Below are 25062 nucleotides of genomic sequence, written 5' to 3' on the forward strand. Positions count from 1 at the left end.
AGCACTGCACAATATTCACATATTGTTCTGAAGATTAAAGTTTATAAGTCTTCTGCTTGGATAGTTCTGAAAACTTGTTAAATTATATTTTATAATCATGTACATCTGAATGTGCCTCTAACTCTCCTACTTCATAAACACCGTGGTTTTCTGAGTGAATACCACATACTTTTTCACATTTATAAGCTCCAACTACATCACTGGTATTTGGATAGCTGTAGGTGCACTGTGTTCCATTCTGCAGTTACTCAGTTCCCCATTGCTGCTTGTTCAATACTTAACTGCTAAAGGTGACAGTTCCTGCAAGACTGGCCTGAAGGTGTCGGTTTCTTCTTCAGATAGCTGCATTTACAGCCTTGTACCTGCAGATCAAATTTTCCTCTCTCTCTTGTGTTGTTTTTTTGGGTTTTTTTGGTTTGGGGTTTTTTTTTTTCCTTTTACCTTGCAGAGGGTTCTTCCTTGACAGATGTAACTGAAAGTGATTCTGGAGCTTCTTGTGCGGCATCTCCTCAAGAGAAGAGAAAAAAATAATTGTATCTGACTTTTATTCCCTGTTTTTATTTAGATACTTTCTAAACATTACGGAAAGAAAGATTTCTTCATCCCTCACCAGCTTCCTATGATGGCCTTTCTTACCCCTGCAAAGTTAGGGAATGCGTATCATTTAGCCCCACTCTCTAGGGGATAGTTACCCTGTATGTATTACTATTTAGTCACTTTCCACTTGCTAAAAAGTTTTCCTTTGGCTAAGTTCAAGAAGCATATTTTAGATTTTGTTGCAAGTCCTAAATAATCACTCCAGCAGCTTCCAGAAGGAGTAAATTTTTATTATAGAGGGGGAGGGGAGATTCAAATGGGTTACGTTGACATTCAGAAGAGATATCCAGAAAAAGAGCAAGGCACTTTGAGTGTAATATGAGCTAATAATCTAGTGGAGAGTTTTATGAATGTCAGCAACAATTTTCTCTGTAAATAAGCTACAAAACTGTGCAAAAGCAGTGCAGTAATCTTTCAGCCACCACTTTCTCCCCACAGCAGTATGCTGGATGTCCAAAACATTTCACAATACTGTCAGAGAGGAAGACATGAATATGCATGAAAAACACCAAGCATGCAAAGTCCTACTTGTCTTTGGATTTGCACTTCAGTGCAGGCCCCTTCGAATACAGTTTACATGTAGTTTTTACCTCAAATGGAGCAAAAGTCTCAGCGAGTATGACTGGAATCAGTACAGTAACCTACTTGGCATCAACAGATATCTTCCATATTTAATTGCCATTTTCATTTTACATACTTACAAAAAAAAGCCAACCAAGTGAGACAAAATCCATTTGAAAGCCAGCTTCAACAGTTTTCTAAGCTATTTGAGGGCTGATAACTCCAGACAACACTTGATGTTAATCCATAGTTTTCTTGTCTAGTGTATTCGGGAAGTGAATATTCTATAACTTTGTGCAACTGACTGCGAATGCTGTGGCTTAAAAACTGATGCCTGCCAGGGTCACCGATCAGCACTTCAGTTCGCTGTATCCTGATGCATTTCCTCAGCCAGTGGTGCAGACCATCCGCAAGCTGCTCATCATAAAACATGTCCCCTAGAACAATGAGGTCCCAGTTGCCGGCCTCTGAATTAATTATGTTCTTAATGGTGATGGGGAAGGGATTCAGGTGATTCAGTTCACAGTTCAAGATCATTGCCATTCCTGCAACTGAAGAAAAAAAGTCAAAGTTAAATTTTAGGATTCTGCCATTCAGCCCCCTTACCAATTTCCTTGGCACATCTTTCATCTCTTATTAAATATTTTTGTTTATCCTATCTAGGTACTTCTACAGTTTTCATTAGAGGTCAAAATCTGGCATAAAGTGGCCGAATTTTATCCTTGTTGCACCGTCACGCAGGGAAGAACTATTCCTGGAATGACACCAATGGAAACCAATCACAGAATCAAACCAGAACATCCAACTGCCTTAATCTATGGGCATACCTCCTCCCTAACCAATCAGTAAATAAATTATGAATAAATGGAATTCACAAGTCAATTATGGGAAAACAAAGTCTGGTGGGAAAGGTAAAATCTAGGCCTAACTTAAACATAACATTGGAAAATGCAGGAAAACACTATGGTCCTACGGAGAAGCCAACTTGCCACCTGCGCTTGTGAGTTCTCTCCCAAACCAGCTGTGATGGTGCATAGGCAACACCTGATGGAACCGTTGCTGTTTGTTCCTTCTAAGGAGCTATGGAGGGTTACTCAGTGTGAGAGAGGATGGTATAACCCAGCTTCTAATACTGGCAAAATCCATTCATCTTTTTAGCATTCTTAGAACTCTGAAACCTGAATTCCTCCCAAATATGGAGGGGAGCTTGTATTAAATGTGCTTTAAAAACTAAGAAATATCTGTACACAGATGAAAAAAAAAAAGGCCTTACTTGGGTCAATGTCATTAGCAAGGACTTGCGATGCACCACTCATCACAGCAGCTATTGCTGTTGCTCCACATCCACTTCCAAGATCCAGAACCGATCGTCCTTTAACAACACGTGGATTATCTAAAATATACCTGAAAGAAAACCTATTAAAAGCAACGAACAAGATTATGCAAATTTTTCAGTTTTGCATTACACTGCATAAGACTTCTTGTCACACTTGCAATGAAGCATGGTATCTTAAAAACACTATTCCACAAGTGCAGCTGGTACACAGCTCCATATTTGTCTCTGCTGATATAAAAATCAAGAGCAATAGTCTTTCTCCCCTCTCACCCGCCCCCCAAACAAAAAGAAAACCAGCCAAGTAAGCAACACCATTTCAATCAAGCTCACCTGTCAGATAGAAGCTATCTAATAAGGTAGATTATTACCAAGGTGACTAAAAGGCTTGGCATCAAGAAACTGGAAAGTAAGGATTTGTAGAAATAAAAAGCAATCTGACTGAAGAAACATGAAAATGTATTCGCAGTGAATGCTGCGTCCATCAAAAGGCAAGGCCTACCCATTCCCTAAAATACTGCTTAATACAACTGCTTGGAAGAAAAGGAATCTCTCCTCTTTCTTTTCCTGAACCATGCAGACACAGATGCAAATAGTTCTAGTCTGCTTAATATTGTTCCTGAGTAGCAAGAAGAAAATGAGAATAGAGCAGCAGTGAGCAGAAAGAGTATCTTCATCCAGTTGTTGGCACCTGTGAAGAGGAATCAGCAAGTAAAAACCTCTAGGCTGGACATGGAGAACTGACAGAAGGCAAGCAGCACCACAAATCATATAGCCATTACTGAGGGTTCAGAACTTTTAAGAATTGCCTTGAAATTCCATCTTCTACAACAGGGAAGACCCTAAGTGGTGGGGAGAGCCCTAAGTGACACATACTACTGCAATTTGCTACAAATTTACTACCGATTGCCATAACTTCTGTGAAAGTAGAAACAGGAAAGGATTGTACATTTGTGTTGTCTTCTGGCATGGAGGGTGATGGCTGACTCTTCACGCAGGGCTACCAGTAAGCACAGCTTTTGCAGGTGGGTACCAATGCAGAGAACTGTAATGGAAACGTTAAGATTGATGTAAATGGTGAATGGATGGATGGAAATGCCTGGGCCTAGAAGCACCAACAGGAATGGCAGAAGGAGACCTAACAGGAATGTCAAGTGTCAATGGCACTAGATCCCAGCACGTCTGCACACAGATTCCTAGGAGCCCAGACTGGGAGAAAAGACGACAATCTACTCTCAAACTGAACAGTTCAAGCCCTTAAGAGATGACAGCAGGAAGGCTGAAACCAGGACTGAAGATACAAAATAACTAGATCAGAAACCCAGGACACAGGAGGAGGGCCTGTGTTAAAGAAAATATATTTTGAATTAAGAAAGTTGAAGTGCTGAAGCTGCTAAATGGCAGAGCCAGGCCTCATCCCTTGGATAGCCTTAATCCAAGGCTGGTTTAAAACGCAGTCAAGCTAATCAATGGGAGAACAGAGAAACAACAGATGATCAATTTGTGTACATAGGTGCTTTCTGAAACACAGATGTCTTTAGAAAAATTAATATAGATGAATAGGAACTGCTTGTTCAAAGACTAAGTGTGCTTGAAGGATTGTGTGAGTTAAAGCAGGCAGAAAGAAGATCATGATCCGAGGAGGTCCTTGGAACAAAGGCAGAGACTGGAACCAGAATAGATGAATCAGCTGGGACAGCAATGGATTCGCAGAACTGGCAAGACCAAAGCAAACTTCTAAAAACTTTGGACAGTGACTAATGATTTGGTAAGTGTATGTAAGCTGTGCTGTATCCCTTTGTTCTCTGCCAGTCACTGAGGTGGTGGCCCAACTCTGAGTTGTGATTGAAGCAAGCCTAGTGGTACCCATGTCTGTGTAAATTTTTCCTTAACAGCCTGACATCCCATGCCTCTTGTCCTACACGTCACCACAAGGGATCCTGCCAGACAGCTCGGGCATGCACAGCTCGGTGCTTTTGAGTGGGTGGTTATGAATCCAGTGAGGGAAACTGGCTCAGTTTCAATGAGAATCACCATCTCCCATAGGTCTGGCACCCAGCTTTCTGTTACCACAGTGTTGCAGCATTATTTGGTACTTTGAAGCAGTACAGATGCTCTCTTTTTGGAGGGTACCCGTGCAGGACATTTGTGCAGAGGCTCAGCAACTCAGCTGCTGGGCAGCACTCCCCTGCAGCCATTGCTCCTCTAAGGATAGCCTCTAGTTTACCAACAGGACGGAGAACAGTAGTAGTACCTCCACAGAAAGTGCTCTGTTTCCCCTTTCTAGGGACTACGCTTGGATTTTCAGCGACTTTCCAGCAGTAACTTGTGTAGAGCATGACCTGGCCTAATGCTGCAAGTGCCTGGTTTCCAGCTAAACGGTGCTCAAGTTACCACTGATGACTGTGGTGACTTGGGACAGCTGGAGCCAGCGGCATCCCCTGGCACACACGCAGTGCATTACGCTGCTGCTGGAGACGGCTGTCTGCCATGCTCAGTTAACAAGGTATCTTGGGTTACACCAAGAGGAATGGCCTGAAACAGGAGACTCCTGATGTGGAAATGCCAACTGTGCAATGAGCACAGTTACAGAAGCAGAATATTTTCATGCTCCCTTTTTCTTTTTACTTTTCTGAATTATGCAGCTAATTTCTAGCATTCCCAGTACATCAAACAAGTGCACAAACAATAAGTCAATAGAGTGGTAAACCATATGGTAACAAAATGTAGAGATTATCCAATTTAATTATGCAATGTTCAGGAGCACTCTAGTTCATCTACACGGCAGGGTAATCAACTCTCAATTTAACTGCAAGACACATCTTTTTCCTGGTCAAAAGCACCTTCCTATTTATGCTTCTTGCAGAAAAACAGTAAAGCCCCAATTTAGATCCTTCCCTTTCATCTATGTGGGGAACATCTGACAGCTTGTTCTTTGCTGTAACAATTACAAACTTTTTCTGCTGTTCAAAGTGAGACTTTTGATTTTACAGAATAAAAGAACTCTAACTAGTTCCTGGGAATCAGGAACATTAAAGACATTTTGACAGTGGCCAAAATCAAAATGTGGCTTCTGATGTGACTAAAATACAGCCACAAGGCTTGACAATACAGCTGCTGAAATCCTAAATGAGGAGCATGGTTCAGGATAACAGCATTCCCAAGTGCATCAGCATAAATCTACTTTTCTGAATAGACCAGACACACATCCACACTCCTGTCCCCTACAAAAAAACAACAAAAAAAAAACCCCAAAACACAAAAAAAAAACCCCACAGAAGCCAAACCAACCACAAATTACAACAAAATAGTAATCCTCCTGTTTGGAGCAACAATAAATGACAGAATCAAACACCTCACTAGGTTTCGATGGCAACTGCACGGACCCTCCACAGATCCAAATTCAGCCCCTTTGTCAACACATGCATCACCACTGAAGACAACAGATTCCAGCTTAAGAGCCATAAGTTATTCTATATACAGCAGGGGCTGACACTTCACTGCCAACCAGCAGAGATTGTGTCTCTCCTGTACAAGCAGAGAGGAGTACGAATACTATGCTCTCATACAAAGGCCAATACCCATTGCTAGGGATCACTACAAACAGAGCCAGGTTTGACATCCTGGCCTGTAGCAAACTGGATTTATCAGCTTTTGTGATGCATGCTGCATACCTGGAGAGGGCTTGGCCTCCTGGCCAGTAAATGGCCCAGAATGGGTCCCCATAAGGCCAGAGGTCAGGTTTTTCCTTCCAAAACCTGCAGCGAGGGGTGAGGAGGCGCAGCCGTATCTCTGGCGTGAGATGCCCACTGCTGGTGACCTCCGTGTTCTCCTCCAAAAACGCTCTCACCTCAGGATCCAGAGACTTGCCGGCACTCCAATGGCAGCAGCGCTTAGAGCGCACAGAGGAGCCTCCTCCCCTTCTGCTCCTCCAAGCCTTGGCAAAGGTGTTCTGCCTGCCCAAGAGGAGAAGCCACTTCCAGCTGCAGAAGGCCATGTCTCCCCAAGGACAAACCTTCCCCAGGAGAGCTCAGAGCACAGCTTATCTGAAGCAGGTGATGAGGCAGAAAGCTTGAAACAAACTTATAGGATGATGTTTTTCATAGTGATGGATGGCAATGCCTGAAAAAGAGAACATCATTACTTAAGTGATGTTTCCTCAGTGACTTCAAGGCTGTGCCCCACCAGGGCTTTAGGAAGAGGAGGTCTGTGTGCTGTTGTGTGACCATGATTGTGTGCCTTGCCCCTGCCCAAAGAACCATTGAAGTCTGAAAGAAGTGGTATTTAAGGAAGAAGCTATCAAAGAGACCCATTCAGAAGAGTGCTGTAAACATACCCAGTGAGAAACAACCCGTTTCACAGGACAACAGATAGAGCTAAAAATTAAACATACAACCTTTTAACATCTCCCTCCATCTGCCTTGGACATATACATACAGCAATCTACTGCTGTTTCCAGTTCTTCTATTGAATCTTAAGATTTTGCAGTACTGCTCTGGCATTGCAGGGCCTAAGGACATAGCAAAGGTTATCAGTAGGTTGTTTGGAAGATGCCGTTAATTACAAGTTTTATAATAGTGATGAGTCTTTTATATGAAAGCATCTCTTTAAAGGCAAGCAATTAAAGGATTTCCTCAAAAGACTTTCCTCTTTCTCCCTCAGATTTGTCAGGCTGATAGCTTCCAAAAGCAAAAATAAAATCTCCAAGAACGGATCAGAATACTGCCAATTTGTTGCATTTCCATCTGTATTTTAAAAGTCTTACTGTGCAATAGTTTCACATGGATGCTCTCAGCTGTAGAAGAAAGCAGACCTCCATCACTGTAGCCTACTCCCTGTAATAAACTATATAAACATGCTCCAAGCAGTCCTAAGAGAGAAACTGAATCCAACACAGTTTAAAAAATTAAGCTTTTAAAAGGCAAGACATTCAGACTGGATGAACTCATGCTCCAAGGCCTCCTGACACCACTTGAGGCCAGTTTTCAGGTCACGAGCAGCAAAGAAAAGGATAATGGAGGATTCATTTAAAAATCAGGGGAATGGAGAGTGGAGAGCGACAGCATGCAGCTGAGGGGCAAATGAAGAGGAGCCGCTTAGCACTTTATCACCATACTGTCCTCACCCCCATCTCTTGCAGACCCTGGGTCTGTCTTATGCTGATCCTGTGAGTATACCTACCAAGCAGCGGCCTGAATCCTGCCTTCCTGCTCAGTTCTCCTCCATCCCTCCCGTAATATTTCCATATATTTTTTTCCTTTCTTATCTTGCTCTCTAATTTCTTTTCTATAGCTTCGACTTGCTTGCTCCAGGGCACAGCTTTTGAACCTCCCTCTAAACTGGTAACCAGAGAAGCATTTAAGGCCTGTGCTTCCACAACAGCAAGAGTGCGACTATGAACAGACACAAGAGAAATGGCACTCTGTTCTGCAATTGCTGTCTCTCTTTTGCAGTGGTTTCCATGAGAAAGCAGAATGACGCACAAAGACAGCTTCAGCCCACCCCTGCCAATTTTTCACAGCAGAATAATTGTGGCCAGTTTGGCCATCCAGGTTGTCCTTAAAAGCTAGACAAAGGGACAACAGGAAAAATATGCTAGTAAAACAAAGTCTTACACTTCATATTTTGTGACTTCAGGTTTTCTTTATTTGTCTGTATCTTTAGTGAAAGTTCTTATGTGTTTAGTGGCATTTTGTTGTGTGCTGACCCCTGCTTTACATACTGGCTTTAGTTTGGTTGCTTACAGAAATGTTAAGCTGTGAATTTCCTGCCCATAACACTTTGCTGTTTAGGCTGGCAGTCCAGTTAAGTCTTTGTGGGTTTATTACAGATAAATATATGTGACTGAACATTCCGCCTTTTTCCCACATTTGAGAATGCCATTCAGCAGAGTCCATGTAATTAAGGAATGCAGCTAATGACTGCCTGCCTTCTTGAAGGTGGAGCTGCATAACCTTCATCTGCCTAAGGGAAGCATGAAGTTAAGATTTATGTCTCTTGATGGGTTTCAGTTATCAGCTGCGTGCTGGTCTTTCCCCATGAATTGCCACAAATTTAGTAGGGCTGAGATTCGGCAGCCTGTATACTGCGCTGCCCACCACGACAGTTATTCTTTTTTAATTAATTGTCGGTAGAGAAATATCTGCCAAGAGCTCTGTGCTCAAAATGCCAAACTGGGCTTAGAAGTGTTTAGTGCAGGAAGGTGTCAGGATTGATCCCCTTGGGTTTGACACTGCTGGCCTTCCCGTCTCATTGGGAACACAAACAGGGGCGAGTAGAACTTGGAAAAGGGGACAACACCATGCACAACCCATTTAAAAAACAAAACAGAAACAAAACCCACAACAACAAAAAAACCAAAACACACACGCCCCCCCAAAAAAACTCACAACCCCAACAACCAAGTCCTGTGTAATTTAACCCATTTTTTTTTAAAAAAAAAAAAAAAAAAAAAAGCAGCAGGTGCCTCCCACAGTACAGCCGCAGGGACGCTGCCGGGCGAGGCCGAAGGCTGCCCGCCTCAGCGGGGCAGCGTCGGGGGTGGGGGGATGCCGCGCCCCGGGGCGGCCGCCGCTGCCATCCCGACGTCCCCGGTTCGTCACCCCGGGCTGCCCGCCCCTCTGCAAGGCGGCCGCCACCCCCGCGGGGCACGGTCACCGGGGCCGCCCCCAGCCGCTCCAGCCGCCGCGGCCGGACGGGCCGCCCGCCTGCCCATCCCCCCCTCGCCCGGCCGCGGCCGCACCGCCCCCCGCCGGGGCGGGACCGGGACCGGGGAGCGCCCGGCCTACACCTACCTGCTGCCGGCCGCCACCACCGCTCCGCGCCGCTCCGCCCCGCTGCGCGGAGGCCGGGCTGGGCTGGGCTGGGCTCCCCGCCCGCCCTTAAAGCGGCAGCGCGGCGCGGCGTGCGGCCTGGCCCGGCCGGGCCCGGCGGGGGGCGGGGGCTGTGCTCGGGGCAGCGCCCTGGGCCCGCACCGCCGGTCAGCGTCATGGCGGCTCCCATCCTGCTTCCTTTAAAGTACTGTTTAGAAGACTTGCATCAATGTAAACTAGCTCTGTATTTTAAAATATTAATTAAAAAAACCACCTGGGAAAAGGAGTCACAACACAAATCCTAATTTGACAGCAGGCAACCTGATTTGTTTCCCTTTCCTTTGTGCACCAGACCAAAGCCTCTGTCACAGGGGTATGGCCTAACCAAGGTCTCCCGGTCTCTTTACAACAGCTGCTGCAGGTACCGGGCGCTGACGGACCAGGCAGCGCTCCAGCACCGGCTCTGTCCCCCGGGACAGCCGAACCTGCCTCCCCCCGCATGTCCCCCTTCCCCACGCTGCACCCGCCCCATTCGTATTTCTGCTGCTCTACGGATGCCACTGCTTCCCTCCCCTCCAAACCCTCCCTGCTGCGGGCAGGAGGGAAGGAGCGGCCGTTCTGTGAGCCCCCCTTCCCTTGAAGCGCTGCCGTGCCGGTGCTCGGGAGGGCACAGCTCTGTGGGCACCTGACTACAAGCGGAGGTTCCTCCCAGGCTGCAAAGTGCATTTTCACGAGGCCACGACTGCAACTTGCCGGTGGCTGGACAAATAACCAAACCCTCCTGCATCTCCCCGCTTCCCCGGCCACTGTCCCCCACAGGGCGATCCCCCCAGACAGGGGCTTGCCTCCCTCCCAGGTGGGCCCAGGGCCAGGGCCAAGCCCCTCCTGAGGGTGCAGCCAGACCAGCCGGGGCTGGAGGTGGTTCCTGGGTTCCCTGCTGGGTGCTCCACGCTGCGGCCCCATGGCTGACCCTCTTGCAGGGGCTGGTTTTGCTGCCTTGATTAGCTGGCTTCAGCCAAGGGGGCCTGGAGAGATGCCTGCGGCTCTCCAACAGCTCCCACCAGCTCTCTGCCCCATCTCCAGTCCCATCTGCCAGGATTTAGGGACTATAAACAGCCCCTAACACGAGTGACAAACGTGGTTTTCTCTAGCTACCCCATGGGACAAAGTGTCCCAGATTTCACATGCTGCATTTTGAAAAGGCTCTTGTGCAGTGCCTGAGGTGGTGATCCTAAGCCTTGCAGCACTCAGGGTGCCAGGTTTTTTTTAAAATAAACCTGGCAATGACACATCCAGCCTAAGCCTCGATCTGTCCAAATCTGTGAGGTTACGAGGCCATCTAGTGATCCGCTGGCTTAGTACAATTAAAACGCGCTCTCCGGCGTGTGAAAGCTGCCTGTAAAGCTTTTCCTTAAACCTGGGGGACGTGTCCCGAGAGAAAGCGGTGCCTCCGTGGCGGAGGATGGAGGCGGTGCACTGGGAGGAGGCCAGGACCCAGGCAGAAGCAGGTGTCCACCTTCCACACGGAGGAGCCTGAAGCCCACGGGCACATTAAGCTGTAGGAATACTTGCACGCCTTTTACCCTTGTAAAGCAGGACTCACGCTGGGTCTTTTTAGAAATGATCCCCCAAATTATACAGTGTGAACCTTTGTGGTTTAGACTCAGGAAGGACACTATTTCTTGGAGCCCTTAGGGGATCCGTGAAGTTTTCAAGGTCTTGGGTCTTTCAGCACTTCTTTCTGGTCCTCTCCAAAGAGGGAGACATTGAAAACACTCATAATACCCAAAACCATGCATAAAATGTGCAATTCAGGACACAGGTCTTTGTGCCCTCTAGATACTCACCACCACGCTAGGAATAAACTTGGTAATGTAACAGGAAAATCATTAACAACATCAGCTCAGGGTGCTATGTGAGATGTGGTAACAGCTTTAATCACACTGACAGGTGATGATACAGCTCTACCTTGCACATTCTATTTTATGCCTGGAAGGCTCTCAGAGAAATCTGTCAGAAAATCTTTTTCACTTAGATTTCCAGCCTCTTTGATTGAGTATTTTAACAAGTAAGTTCTCAGGTCTAATTTTTCTGAACTTCTGTTACATGGTATTACCTGGTAGCTATGCAAACCTGAGTGAAGTCACTGCTGCCTAATACAGACCAACATCACACTGAGGCAGTTCAAAAAAAAATGTTGCCTGGCTGTTCCCAGCTTAGGGATTGCTTAGGTGAAAAAAAAGAGAGGTGAAGTCCTTGCTTCCTGGTAACATTGTCTGGGATGTGAAAACCAGAAATCCATTCTTTCTTATTTAACCACAAATACTTACTTATTATTGTATAGACTTCTAGCATGACATAAGAAACTCTGATACCAATGATAGCTGCCATTCCTCTTGTGAAAGTCTGGGTGAACCAGTTAGACTTTCAAGACCTGCTTTGTACTGATTACTTCAGCAAAGTACCAAAGCCTGTCCCCTCTGAGACAAAATGTTTAATTTCCAAAGGCTTTTTGCTTTAGATGGTGACATCTTGAGAATTTCTGCTGCTCAAATGTATGCTATACTGTGCGGCCAAGTATCGTAACTGTGCTGGAATTTGCTCTGAAGACAAGGACATCTTTGATCACAACATAACATCGATTTGGCGTATCACGGAGGAGTACAACACTCGCAAAATTCAGCTGTAGAATAGCACACGAGGGACTCCCACGTGTCCAAGGGAATTAGTGGATTACTGGCTGATGATACAACTGCCCATGTCTCTGGGGAAATCTTGTTTGAGCCAATTAACAACAAAGAAATGGAACTCCACAAGGACAGAGGGAAGGGGAAGGCAAAGAGGAGCTACCTTTGCATTAGTGAGCCCATGACTCATGAATCCTCACAGATACAAAGGTTAAACTCAAAGGAAGGCAAGCCTGCCATTTGGCAGCCAAGTGATCACCCCAGTTCACTCCTTTTCTTCCAGGTGGTACAGCTGAAGCTCCAGCCCCAGTATCCAGATCTCTTTTTTGTAAGGCCAGCAGCCACAGTTTGCTGTAGTGAAAGGACCTGGGTGGAAATTCACAGAAGGGAAGATGGGTGGATTCAGAGTGCTGCTGACTTGTAAAAAACATCCCAACAACTCTATATCAGCAGTCAGGGATTTTGCACATCAGGATCAATTTGTTGCTGCCCAGAGGCTGCAGAAGCAAGTCGTTATCAAAATGTAGCTGGTGCTAGTACCTAGTAGCTAAGGTAAAATTGAAGGTGGGAGCTCTGGCTAGGTAAGGGAAAAGCAATTCAATCATTCTGTGGTGCCTTCAGCTACAACCCACACCTACTCATTTCAGAAACATGGTACATATTTTGCAGTTGAAGAATAGATATCATAACACAAAAAAGTCACACATTACCTGCAGTATGTCCTGAAAACATTAGATGTGTTTTTCATAGGATTACCTTTCCCTGCTACTTTGCCAGATGCATTAAATTAGGAGCAGGAAGGAGCAGCAGCTGGTAGAGATGAAGGCATGAAGTACCTTCTAGCAGTGAATACAAGAAGGGGAATCTTCAGCTTTTTTTGGGAGTGGAGGTGGAAGACATATTAGGCTCTTGTGCCACTGCAGAATCAGTCTTCCTGATATGAGGAGTCCCTGTGAGAGCCTTGATGGTAAGGCCAAGAAGCTGAAAACTATTACCCCTGAGCTCATTCTTGATTTTTGCCTTTTGTCCATGAGTGCAATTAAAGCATGCTTAGCCTTAGCTAGCTGCTTGTGTTCACAGACTGTTAAATGTGGGAGCATTTTTGTTGCACGGATGAAGACTGGAAAGACACATGGAGTCAGATGGTTTGTGTTTCTCTTTGCCGTGTTGTATGGATACTTGTTTTGATGTTAAAACTACTTTTATGATGCAAAAACATGTTTTCAAGTATTTCAAAACAATGTTCAATTGTATTTGAACAACTGAAGCCTCCTTGAACTAGCGGGACTTTGGCTCCTATGCATCTCTTACAGCAACGAGACATGGGCTCCTAAGTTCTGGGATTTTGTGACAATCAGCTAGCGTGAATAAAACCTCACTGTGGGGGAAAACTAGACAGAAAGCAGTCCAGCTTGATGAACGTGTTTATAGCTAATGAACGTGTCCAGAGATGTGTCTTGTAAAAACAGGTGCTCTGGTGGCTTTAGTTGCACAACAAGAAGACTGCAACATAGACAGCAGCTAAGAGGAAGCAGTCACCATGTTGGCACAGCCGCTTCTGGTGATGCAACTACCTGTATTGGTACACTGATAAAGGTGGTGGTGGTGGGCAGTTTGCAGTGGGCTTTGTCTGTAGCTCCCTCTGGTATTCCACAAACTGAACTATCCCTGTTGTACCTCCTGTACTGTTTTGATGCTACTGTGGTCATCTGTAATAGCTTTCCAGATGCCAGTGTCCTGTTTTGGGTGGCCAGGGGTCTGTCATAGTGTTATATATATTTTGGGTATCCCCAGGGTCTGGGCAAGCTCTGTAGCCAGCCCAAGGTAGGGCACAACTGCAAGAGGAAGAAGGAAGGACTGTAAATAGAGCTGAGCAATGGCTGTGCCTGGTGTCACAGCATTTAACTGGGGGAGGTGGGGTGGGGTGGTGGTGTTGTTTTGGGGGTCTTTGCTGTGCTTTCCCACAAAGCCCAGGGAGAGGAAGATGATGGAAGCTGAGTGAAAATGGGCAGCTGGGGAAAGGGGCTGCTTAGGCACTACAAACCCCTCTAGTCTGGTCTCTAGACAACCTGTAGCTGCCTGAGTTTTCCTGAATGAACTGAAGATGTTATCTAGTCCTTCCTGACTTCCTATGACAGGAATATCCACCCTGTCAGCTTTCCCTGCATGGCTTTGTCCCACATTCCTTCCACACGTGATGTACTAAGGACAATATACAAGTCACGTTACTTCTGTATATTTATTAAACAGTAGCTTTTTGCAGACAAGCAGAAACCATGTCAAACAATAGAGCTAAGCCAATGCCGTCTGGAGCATGTGGACATGACTGCTGGTTGAGGCCCTAATGCAAGCGATGCTTCCCAGGCTTAGCTCTCTGTTGCCAGGTAAGCTGGATTCACTACTGTGTTTAAACCTGTGACTAAGTCCTTCTCTTTTCTCCAGGCAGAACAATTGCTCCAGCTTGCTCCAGCGCACAGGCTGAAGCCACAGTATGTTTGGTCATCTGACTTTAAGGATCATGCTAACAGCCATTGGTGCCAGGGATTATGTAAGCAAATCAAGTTTTCAAGGAGCTGCATTGGTCCACAGCAGCTGGTTGATTTTTGTAATCCAAATTTCTTAGTTTCCTGCTGGTGCTCAGAGCCTGGCACCAGCTGAATTCTTTCTTTTGCCTTCTACATGGTGGTTTACCAAATATTTGGACTCTTCCAGGGACTTGGGAACAGAGGAAATAATAGACATCTGAGACAGACAGGTGGTGCTTACTCTCTAGAGGAAGCTGTTTGCCAAGGACCTGACACAATACGCTTCCTCCAACCTGAATGATTATATGGGGCTTGCTTACAGAACAACTGAAACTGACAGTAGCCTATATATTATGTCTTTGTGCATTTCAACCTTCTCCAAGCTTGGTACATAGGCAATGCACTTCAATTTCCTTCACCACAGCAGAGGACACGGTGCAGTGACACCCAAATGGATCGTTGACAGTGGGCTTGCTTCCAGCTGGACCCGTTATCAGCAGGGCTGGGCAGGTTGCACGTGGAGCTGCTGAGAAACCCCCAACCTCATGCTGCGTGATCTCACATTTCAGGTTTTATCAGCTGAAGTGTCAGGCTTCGTGCAAGCAGCTGCATCCAGCTTGAGTGGAAGCAGCAGTGTCACTGTGACCCTGCAGCACTGTGAGCTGGCACAGGGGGAGCCAGGGCAGGAGCATCTGCAGGCAGGCTAATCCTCACCTGAACACTTGACCCAAGGACAACAGAGCAGACAGGCTCTGTCATCTTCCAAGATGAATGTAAGCACTTCCACGACTGAAACCAGCACATCTCAGCTGTACGTGCTGGGTATCAGGGCCCTGAGGTGCTAATGGGTCTTGTCCTGCCCACCCCCTGGGGCTGCTCCTGCCTACAGCCCAGGACTATTTCAGCATCCCTGGGACTCAGCAATGTCACTCACGGCAGGGCTGGTCTCCAGCTCCACGCAACCCTGCCCTGCCCATCCGTGGGCCCCACCAATCCATCCCCTTCCCCACAGCCATCCAGGGGCTGTGGTCCCAGCCTGGTTCCCCTCACTGGGCCTGATCTTGGTGACCACCCGTGGGCTGACACCAGAGGCAGAGTAGCCGGACACACCGACAGTGCCTGGCACCAAAGACTGCTCGCTGGCTGTTGCTTTTTGCCTTCACTACTGCCTAGTAGTACTGAGCACCAGGAGGCCAATGGCTCTGGTTTAGCCTGGGAAACACTTTTTACTGGAATTTCCCAGTAACAGTTGCATTTCAGCCTGGAGGGACATGCTGAGCTAGCCCTTTGCCACATCAGACAGCATCAAATGCTCTTGCCCCCAAAGGATGTGCTTGATGGGAACGGCTGAAATTGCTCAGCCTGGATTCAGGCTTAAATAAATTGTGACTATTGGTTTGCAAGAAAGTCACTAAGGAACATGATCCTTGAGGAGGAGCGATTCACTTTGATCTCTGTCCTGTTCAATGTGAGCTCAGAGCTGATTCCCAGTAAAGCAGGAGCACAGCAAGCCAACGCAGAAAAGCTACAATCTAGCTTTTGTCAGCAGTAAGTCTCCTGAGCAGCAAGTACTTTAAGGCCATGTGCTGTTTTCAGTGGCAGAGAGATATTGCTGAACCTGTGGACATAAATGTTTAGAATTCTGTTAAAAACACTAGTAGGGAAATAGAAACAGACCCTTTAGTGCTTTGATTAGCAAGAACTGCTTTTAGATCCATAATGTAACATTGCTGCAATTATATGAAAATGTATTGTAACTGAGCACTCAGGAAAGCAGCAGTCCTTGCAAAATGACAAAACAATTCACAATGCATATTCATTGCAGGAAACATTTTTCATCTGTCCTTGATCTCGTGTTGTGTATTGGCTATGGATTCTGTGGATTTGGATTTCTTTAGCATGCCCTTGGGCTTTCAAGTTTGCTGGGATGCATTGTAATGTAGATACAGGGTGTCTGGCACTTCTTAGTGAATAAGGCTTCAAAGGGAAGTTGGGAAATTGAAATCAGGGAAGTTGAAATCAGACTCTAATTACATTTGTACAGAGCCCAAAGGCATTTTGACAAAGAGCTTACCTGCTGTTCACAGACACATTTTGTCTAGTGCATGTGAAAACGTAGGATTGGTTCATGGTCCCACTGGTATCAGCAGACACGGGACTGCCTGACTTTTGGAAATCAAAATAAAGGAAAACAGTATTTGTGACTAGTTCTGAACACAATGTTGTTACTTAGGTAAATGTGACAGCTTGAGTGCATCTTCTCTGGAAGATTTCCCAGCACCAGAGATCAGCTAACTGGGAGCACAGACCACTGGCACAGCTGTGCCCGAGCCCCTGCCACTACAGACAACATTGGTGTGGGCATGTGGTCCAAGCAGCTCACCAGGATCTCCTCTTGCTTTTTCCCTTGGCACAACATGTACCTATGAAACTCTAGTGGTTTTTTTTTTTTAAAAAAAGGCCACCGCCTTTTCCTCATGCTTTACATGAGCAGGTATATTATGTTACGAGGCTCTTTTACCTCCTTGGGTGTTCCCTTAGCGGACAGATCATAGGGTACTGGGGTCCAGGAGCACTGAAAACAGAGAAGCTGGAGTTTAGAGGCAGGAAAACAAATACCCTCAGCAGAGAGCAAAAATTATTTCAAAAGAAGAACAGAGGTTTGCTGTCCACACCAAATACCTGCCTCATCTCAGGCCTGGTGTGAAAGGCATCTGTCTGCAGACAATGGCCTTGGGACGCGTGGGCTGGAAAGACTCGGCGTCAGTCAGGGCTGCTGCCTGCATAGAGGTGCATCTGCCTCCCAGTGCGATGCCATTGGGGCCAGCTTTGGGAACAATACAGCTTTGTGCCTGGCAGATGTTTCGGCAGAGGCAAAGCAGTACTTGCTTTCTTTTCCTGAGGGCAGTTGAAGCACAGGGGGTGCACTGACCGATTTTCAGGAGTCTGGTTCTCCTGCAAGTCAGGCTATGAGCAATTTGGCCAAGGTCGTGCAGTGAGTGAGTGATGCTGTCAGAGATGGATGGAAATCTCTTTGTGGGTGCTTGAGCTTGATGGTCCCAGCACAACACCTCCATTAGTGCGTGACATGCTGGTGATTTATCCAAGCAGTGTACTTTGCTGATTAGGTTTTATCTCAGTGGCTGGAGGAGTCTGTCTGTCTCCTACATCCAAAGAGCAGAAGGCATACCTCACTCTGAGCAAAATATGGTCTTTGACCTCAGGGTCTTGGCACTGAATCATACAAAAGGCAATGGTTGCATATGATCCTTCTCCTGACCTGGGGAGGGGGGACAGAGCACCCTCACTTAATCAGTTGCTTGGCAGGAGGAGGTGCATCTTGCAAGCTCAGTATAAAATCACAGGCAGAAGTGGAGTAAAATGGCAGGAATCTCCACAGATTTTTGCCTTTCTGTGCTGCTGAACACACGGAGAGGAAAGGGCAGGGTGTCAAAGGACACAAACCTCCAGAAAGCGGGCATGGCAACTGTAGGACTTGCCGGAGAGTTGTTTCTGAGGCAGTGTTCAAAGTCCACATGCCCTATCTGCTTGGAATGCCACTGCCATTTACCCCTCTGAGATCTGAACCCCTAAGAAGGCTGATTCAAGCTGGGGGGAGGTTTGAAACACAGGTGATGAGGCCAACCCTGAAGAGGAGGTGCCTCCTCAGCAAAGGGCTGAGCTGCGTGCTGTGCAGCCTGGTTTGCAGCACGACAATCATGGGAATGAAGACGGGCAATATGGTTCCATCCTCGCCTGTGTTTTAGGATTTGTTTTCTGATGGCGAGCTGGATGCGCTCACCAAGCAGGCAGATAAGGCTACAGTTTTTGTGTGATGGAAGCAGCAGGAACATAGGGCCAGTCCTGGGAGGGAGGTGGGAAGAAGGTGTAATTAACTATTAAATCATTTCAATTGCCTCATGAAACCTCTCCCTTAAGGAGCCTCTCTAAAAGCAGATAAGAGTGGAATGTGTCTATATGTGCCTGCAATGCAAGGGCATGCGTATGATGGACATACATTAAATGCATAAAATGCAATGAGCTACAATAGGGAATTAGAGATTTTAAACCTTTAAATTTTAAATTGTCGAAGCTTTAGAGATCCTATGGCAGAGATGCAGGAAAAGTAGTCATCTTTCACTTTGTTATCTATAATTCTGCCGTATGAATAATAATTACACAATGTGACAGAGCAAAGTCGTGTGCTTTTATTCAAGCCTAATCTTTATAGATATGAGGCCAGTACAGAAGATGAGCTACTTGCTTTAATGGTATTATAATTTGATTTAATATTAGAATATGTGCCTGCAGTATCTGCTTTCTAAGCAACAACAAATTGCACTGGAGGAAATGTTCTTTGCTTTATGCCTTATGGCTACTGATCTGGTTTATTTGGCTTTAAACCCCAAGGCAGCCAATGCTTTTCCAGTGCTTTAAGTAGTCTTGTATAAGCTCAGAGAATAAAAGCCACTTTGTTTATGAACCATGCTATAAAATCTTCTGCTGTTGTTTTTCTTCCCACTTCCACTGTATGTTCTTCTCCACTTTGTGCCAAAATGACTTAAATTTTGGTCTTACACTCCCCCCTTATTCCATCCTTATCCCATTTCTTTCATCTGACTATTCACACTTAACTTCTCGTGAAGTGGCTCACAGCACTGTGAACTGCTAAACTGAAAGTCAGCCAAAAGTAGAAAATTGTGTGCATTACAAACATTCATATTGCATCTTTGTTGTTTTCCCTTTCTTCCATCCTACAGGATCTCATGACCCTATAGATATTACAGTAAAACAGGAGAGGCTTTCAATGGAAAATCAATCTGGCTTGGCAGCTCATGAAAGGTCTTCTACAGGGAATGTAGCTGTGTGAAGGAGTTGAGCAATCCATCACCAGCAGCATGATTTCCAATTCGCCAAATTCACAAAAAAGTGAAGCAACAGTGTCACAGCAAGAAGAGATGTAACCTTTAAATAGCAGGATTTTCCCACCTCTTTGAAGCATCAGGCACTGGCTTCTTGCAGAAGTAGGACAAAGAGTTTGACGGGCCTGTAGTCTGATCTTTTATGGCAGATCCTAAGGGCAGGGGAGACTGACACGCATGTTAACACTTGACCCAGTTTAAACTAACAGGTTAGGAGAGACAAAGACTCACTGAGAGGTTAAGGAGAGGGAAAGCTGCACCAACTTGATATGGAGAGAAATATTCACTGCGACTGAAAACACAAATACCTAAGGAAGAACAAATCTGCCAAACCAAAAAAATTTCCTTGCTGTGTTGTATCACTGGCAATCCAGCTGGTGATGGGACAAAGCTGCTGGCGCAGGAGAACAGATCATACTGAAAGGTCCCAGGTAGATCTGGTCTATGCCAGTAAGTTTTTGTGCTCATACCAGCCTGAAATTCTCAGTCCTACCTTATCCCTGTTCCTTGGAGGAACACATAAGCAGCTCCTAGTGCACGGATACTGCTTTGTGCTCTGCTGTGCCAGGGACAAGCCTTATTTCCCCAGGATTATTTTTCATATGCTTGGAAAAGGGGACATCCAGCCCATCTATGCCCCTTGTGGAGCTTTAACACTCTTTGTTGGTGAAGGGAAAAAATACTCATCATCCCATCCAGCTACCTCTGATAATCCCAGATGTGTCTCATGGCATGATCCTATCAGTCAGTCACTGCCTCTTCCTCGGCTGTACAAATGCTTTTCCATGGCATTTGGCTGATTAGTAAGTATGTGCAGCAGTTCATGATGCTTTGGGACCTTGTCTTCACTATCGTCTCACTCTTGCAAGAAGCTCCACAGCCCCTTTGTGAACCTGCCTGTGACTGCTGTGAAATTTAAGCAATCAATGTTTAAAGTAGAGCAGAAGTGTTTAGGCTGTCTCGAAAGCAGGGCAGCACTTCTAGAGAGGCACTGGGGACCATTGCAGGGTGGGTTTGGATGGTGAAGAGAGAACAAAAATTCCTGGATCCTGGAAAAAAAGCAGTGCAAAAAAAATCCCAGCATGGGGAAAAGGTAATTATGGACAATGAGGGAAAACCTCAGTGCTTTCCTGTGTTGTACATAAGATAGAATTCACTGGGTGATGGCATGTGATACAGAGAGCTGCCATTGCACTCTGTATCTGCTCGCACACCTGGTGTGGGAAGAGTTCATGGCGCAACAGAGCATGGGGTGGGCACAAAGTGCTCCTGGATGCTGCAAGCCAACGCAGCTTGGCCAACTCTGCTCTACTGTGCAGGCTTGCTCCAGGCAAAGGCCTCTGCCGCTTTTTCCTGGGAGCAGTTGTTTATACCCAGATAAAAGGAGAAGGCAGCTTGCAACAGACTCGGTTGCATTCCTATCCTTTTTTGAGCTGATATGAATGTAGCTGAAGAGTGAAAGAAGACAAGTGAAAAATAAGCTGTAAATGGGTATCCAGTTTACCTCCTGGAGCAGAAGGAAGCATTGCTACTGGGTGGGAAGAAAAGAGTCTTGATGTAAGTAAAACCCCACAGCTGAGCTCTGAAATTTTTGATTGTAATTGATGTTGTTGTCTAGTGACCTTACTTTCAAGTCTACTTTCACTGTTGAAATCTCCTAAAAGGTGCTGATTCCTTGGGATGAGAGCCGGCATGGAGGAAAAAAACCATGAGTGAAGAAGAGCTACCCAAAGGAAGCATGTAGTGTCTAAAGCCAGACCAGCTTGGAGGGAAAGACTGGAACTACTTAGATGGAGGGGCTTAGATGAGAATCCAGGCCTGGGGACATAACACGACTTACCAGAGCCCAGACACACTCGGCACAGCCAGGTCTGGCACTGCAAAAGAGCTGAGTGGCCTTGTTGGGATGCCATTTATTCACAGAAGATCAGACATCTTAGATGAAGAAATCACCATCCCCATGAGACTCCAAAAAAGTCTGTGGGAGCTGTATTTGCAGGAGCGGGAGCTCAACCTCTCAGCTGGTCTAGGAAGAGTGAGTTTACTAGGTTTTATACCTGCAATCTCATATATTGTGCTTTATCCCCTTGTTTAACACTATATGTATTATTGATTTTATTGAGATTGAAGTGTCTATGCACTGAAACTTCATTCAAGCAAAAAATACTGTCTCGTAAAGAAGACAGCTAAATCAAAGCAATCTAGAACCACTGGCTACCCAAGATAAAAAAGGTAAGGACCATTATATTCAATTTTTGGTTAATCTTAGAAGCAGTCCTAACCCATCCAGCTTTTAGAGAGGCTGGTGAAACCTGTCTTGGACTGCCTGGAGACACTCATGCCATTGGGCCTCCAAAAGTGAAGGAGATGGTACTTCTCCACAGTAAGAGCAATAGTTTCGAATGAGAATCAGAGAGTGACTTGTCAAACTCTTATCATCTGACCTAAAGCTGAATAAGCAAATACATAGAAGTTAATAAACAAACCAAACTAAATAAAATAACCTCTCAGTGCAAAGTCGAGGATATAACTGGTCTGGCAAATTCTCATGTGTATCTAGTAAGGTTCAGCTTGTTATACCAAGTGCTGCAACCACCAGAATCTGTGGTTGTGATAGAGGACTTTTTTTTTTTTTATATATATTGGGGTTATTAGGAAGTGAGGAAATTGGTTTAGCTCTTGTCTGCTTTCAGTAGAGCACTACAGGAAGCTGAGAAGTAAAAGGGCATAAAATTTGTTAATTCAAAGGGAAGGAGAGAGAGAGATGCTGATCTAAGTTGCCTCCAGGTAGGAAGGAACAGTTACTCCGCATACCTCCATAAAATAACCCACGCTGGATGAAGTATCAGGTCCCTTGCAGGCATTTCTTTATCAAAGGCACTTGTTGAATAAGGACATATTATAAATCATAGAAGGAAAAAAGGAAAAAATATGGCTCACGCTGCTGAGAGGTAAGTGAAAGAGGCCATAGGAGTCCACAGTAAGCAAAGGACGAGATTGTAATGATGACTGGCTGCATGGACCCAGACTGGTAAACAGGTAAATACAGAAGGATGAAAGTGCACATGAATCTCACAAATAAAACAACGTCCCTAAAATATACAAATGGCAGAATAATCTAACGTAAGCAGGGATCTCATCAGTCTGGAGAAGAAAGTCTCAGAACTTCAAAACAATTATCTCTGTCCCTTCAAAAGTGGGTGCCACTCCCGAACGGATCCGCCAGTACTTTGGCATCGGGTAATAATAGCGGGAGGGGTTATAACAACGGGGATAAAATAATACGGATTTCCTCGTGGGCGCGACGGAATGGCCAGTAAATCTTAAACACACTGGGCACGAAGAGACAGTTTCGATTTTTGGTTTGAAACAGAGTGCACGTAGCAAAGAAATCCTTCTCCGCCCGAGAAGTTAACGTGTACGATGAACATCAGCCACGGCGCAGGACGGGCAGCGGACACCAGCCCCCGCCCCTCCCCCGCCGGGCGGTTCGGCCGCCGTTCCGCCGCTGGGACCGGGGGGAGAAGGAGCTGCTTCCCCGGGCCGGCTGCGGCTGCGAGCGGCTCGGCCCCTGCGGCTGCGGCGCCCCCCGCCAGCGGGACGGCAGCGTCCGCGGTGGGAAGCGGCACCCGCCGCCCCCTTTTTTATTTAAAAAAAGCGCCCCCCTCGCCCACACCGCGGGAGGCGGGAGCTTTATCGCACATCCCCGAGGACCACGGAAGCGACGTGTGGGAAAGCCGCCCGGGGCCCTCCTGCACCCCCCAAGCGGCGATAGCGCCCGGGACCGTCCCACCCCGGGGGGCGGGAGGCGCTGCCGCCGCCGGGGGTTTAAATGCCCCGCGGGGGCGGGCCGGCAGCGAGGCTCCGCCCCCCGCCCCCCGCCCCGCTCAGCTGACAGCGGGGCCGCGCGCTGCCCGCCCGCCTCAGCCGCCGCTCGGTGCCTGCCCGCCCGCCCGCCGCGGCCTGCGCGCCCCCGCCGGGGATGGGGGGCGGCGCGCCGTGACCGGCTCGCGGGCGCGCCCCCGCCGCCGCGCAGAGCCGCTGCCGCAGGGAGCCGCCGCCGGCGGGATGAGCGGGAGCGGCGCCCCCGGGCCCGGCGCGGCCCCCTGCCGCTTCGCCCACTACTTCGTGCTGTGCGGCATCGACGCGGAGAGCGGGCTGGAGCCCGACGAGCTGGCAGGTGAGCGGCGCCGGCGGCACCGGGCGCGGCGCGGAGGCCTCACCCGCACCCGCGTCCGCACTGCTGCGGCTCGCCCGCGGCCCGGCGGGCGTTCGGGATCCGCCGCTTCAAAATGTCTGCCCCCCCCCCGAGGAGGGGCGCGGGGAGGAGGGGGTCGCTGAGCCGGCAGAAACCGTAGGGAGGGAGCGATTTGGAAGGGGAATGCACCCGCCGGAGCATCCCGCGGGGGGCAGCGCCCGCCCGGCGGCGGGGGGCGTTTGTCCACCGGGATGCGCCCCCCCCCGCCCCCCCGCAGGCCGGCGCCGCCGGCTCCGGTCCCTAACGGTGGGAGGGGAAAGGCCGCCCCCGCCCGCGGCCGGTGGGTGCCGAGGGACAGGGGATGGGAGGGGGCCGGGTGACCCAGCTCGCTTTCGGTCGGGGCAGATGCGTTTCCTTCCCTGCTTGCAGTGGAAGGGGGGAGCATGTCTGAGAAAAACTGAATTAATCAATGGAACAGCATCCTTAATTATGCTGCTTTATTCACATATTACGTCTATTCAGAAATAGCCGTCCTGCATCCTTCCTTCCCCTTCCGCCCCCCAAACGTTACAGAATCAGAGAAAAAAAATTACTACTGTGGGGTCTAAATCATTTTCTAAAATGTTTATTTTTGTAGGGTTCGTGACTGGGTGTGAGCTCATTATGTGGGCAGCAGGCAGTATTTCTACCTGATTGTTACTTGTGTTTGTGTAAAAGGAACCGTGTAAGTCAGGTTTTTACATACAGAATTGGATCACTGTAAGCTTCATAACGGGGCTTAATTGCATGGAAACTAAACATTTTAGGAGTCTGAAAGCACTTAAGTGTGTATGTTTGCCTGTTCCTATGCATTCACGCTGCGGGCGAATGAACCATATGGGAGTGAAGTTGAGGGCAGCTGCCAGGGTGTGCACCTCTGCCTGGGGGGGGGATCCTGGGGGGGGGGGGATCCTGGTGAGGGCTCCGACGCTGTTGCATCGGGAGGCACCTTGCCTTCTGATTGTGTAAGAGAGAGGCTTGATATCACTGACCAATGTACCCTGGTTGAAGTTCATATTTTTGTCACCTGTAAAAGGGGTGGATACACCACCTGGTGTTCCAAGGAGCTTTATCTTAACGTGGGGGACCTAAATCCTTTCTCTTTGCAGCGAGCACACACTGGAGGTAGCCCTGGGGTCTCAAAGCTGAAGCATTCACCGAATGTTCTTTAACCTCTCTTTGCTTTTTCACGTGTACTAGTGAATGCAATTGTGTGTTTTCAGTTTTGCTGCTTTTAGTGAAAAACTGTCTCATAAGCCATCTCCCAGCTGATGGCGTACAGGGTTTGATTTGCATAGTATGACCTATTGGGGTTTCAGCTACCTAAACTTCGAGTCATCTCTTAAGTCTTTTATCTGAAAGAAACTATTCTTAAAGCAGTGTTGGCT

The 25062-nt window shown here is 47.3% G+C and overlaps 2 protein-coding genes and 1 long non-coding RNA gene across 11 annotated transcripts in view; 1 reads left to right on the forward strand and 2 right to left on the reverse strand.

Moving 5' to 3' along the window:
* Positions 1-806: 806 nt before the first annotated feature.
* On the reverse strand, positions 807-9327 carry ETFBKMT (electron transfer flavoprotein subunit beta lysine methyltransferase). 4 transcript variants are annotated; one of them, XM_037388852.1, is made up of 4 exons: positions 9286-9327; positions 6166-6613; positions 2432-2562; positions 807-1709 (listed from the first exon to the last, which is right to left on the reverse strand). In XM_037388852.1, the coding sequence occupies exons 2-4, from the start codon at positions 6486-6488 to the stop codon at positions 1345-1347; spliced, it is 819 nt and encodes a 272-aa protein (XP_037244749.1). In that variant the 5' UTR covers positions 6489-6613; positions 9286-9327; the 3' UTR covers positions 807-1344. The 4 variants fall into 4 exon arrangements, with proteins under 4 accessions (XP_037244749.1, XP_037244746.1, XP_037244748.1 ...); XM_037388849.1 differs by having other exon boundaries at positions 2432-2574; XM_037388851.1 differs by lacking the exon at positions 9286-9327 and adding an exon at positions 6888-8490 and having other exon boundaries at positions 2432-2574.
* A 4888-nt stretch (positions 9328-14215) lies between these two features.
* LOC119149348 lies at positions 14216-22984 on the reverse strand. Of its 2 annotated transcripts, XR_005104667.1 has the most exons (4): positions 20141-22984; positions 17037-17090; positions 16590-16677; positions 14216-16133 (listed from the first exon to the last, which is right to left on the reverse strand). It is a non-coding gene; the product is annotated as an uncharacterized LOC119149348 (long non-coding RNA). The 2 variants fall into 2 exon arrangements; XR_005104666.1 differs by having other exon boundaries at positions 17037-22984.
* A 480-nt stretch (positions 22985-23464) lies between these two features.
* The window catches only part of DENND5B (DENN domain containing 5B), a 118841-nt gene continuing 117243 nt past the window's right edge, over positions 23465-25062 (forward strand). For all 5 annotated transcript variants that reach the window (XM_037388961.1, XM_037388957.1, XM_037388959.1 and 2 more), the window contains exon 1: positions 23465-23617. In XM_037388961.1, coding sequence (XP_037244858.1) covers positions 23506-23617 — 112 coding nt within the window. In that variant the 5' untranslated portion in view covers positions 23465-23505. The remainder of the gene's footprint in view (positions 23618-25062) is intronic.

This window comes from Falco rusticolus, chromosome 5 (genome assembly GCF_015220075.1).
Source record: "Falco rusticolus isolate bFalRus1 chromosome 5, bFalRus1.pri, whole genome shotgun sequence".
Taxonomy (NCBI): Eukaryota; Metazoa; Chordata; class Aves; order Falconiformes; family Falconidae; genus Falco; species Falco rusticolus.

Bases quoted from the DNA above. Each gene is read 5' to 3' on its own strand.
- ETFBKMT (XM_037388849.1), bottom strand. From the start codon at position 6,488: ATGGCCTTCTGCAGCTGGAAGTGGCTTCTCCTCTTGGGCAGGCAGAAC. The intron at 2,575-6,165 runs GTATGCAGCATG...TGCTTTTAATAG, and splicing joins GGAGGCCAAGCCCTCTCCAG to GTTTTCTTTCAGGTATATTT. The intron at 1,710-2,431 runs GTAAGGCCTTTT...TTTTTTCTTCAG, and splicing joins TGCTAATGACATTGACCCAA to TTGCAGGAATGGCAATGATC.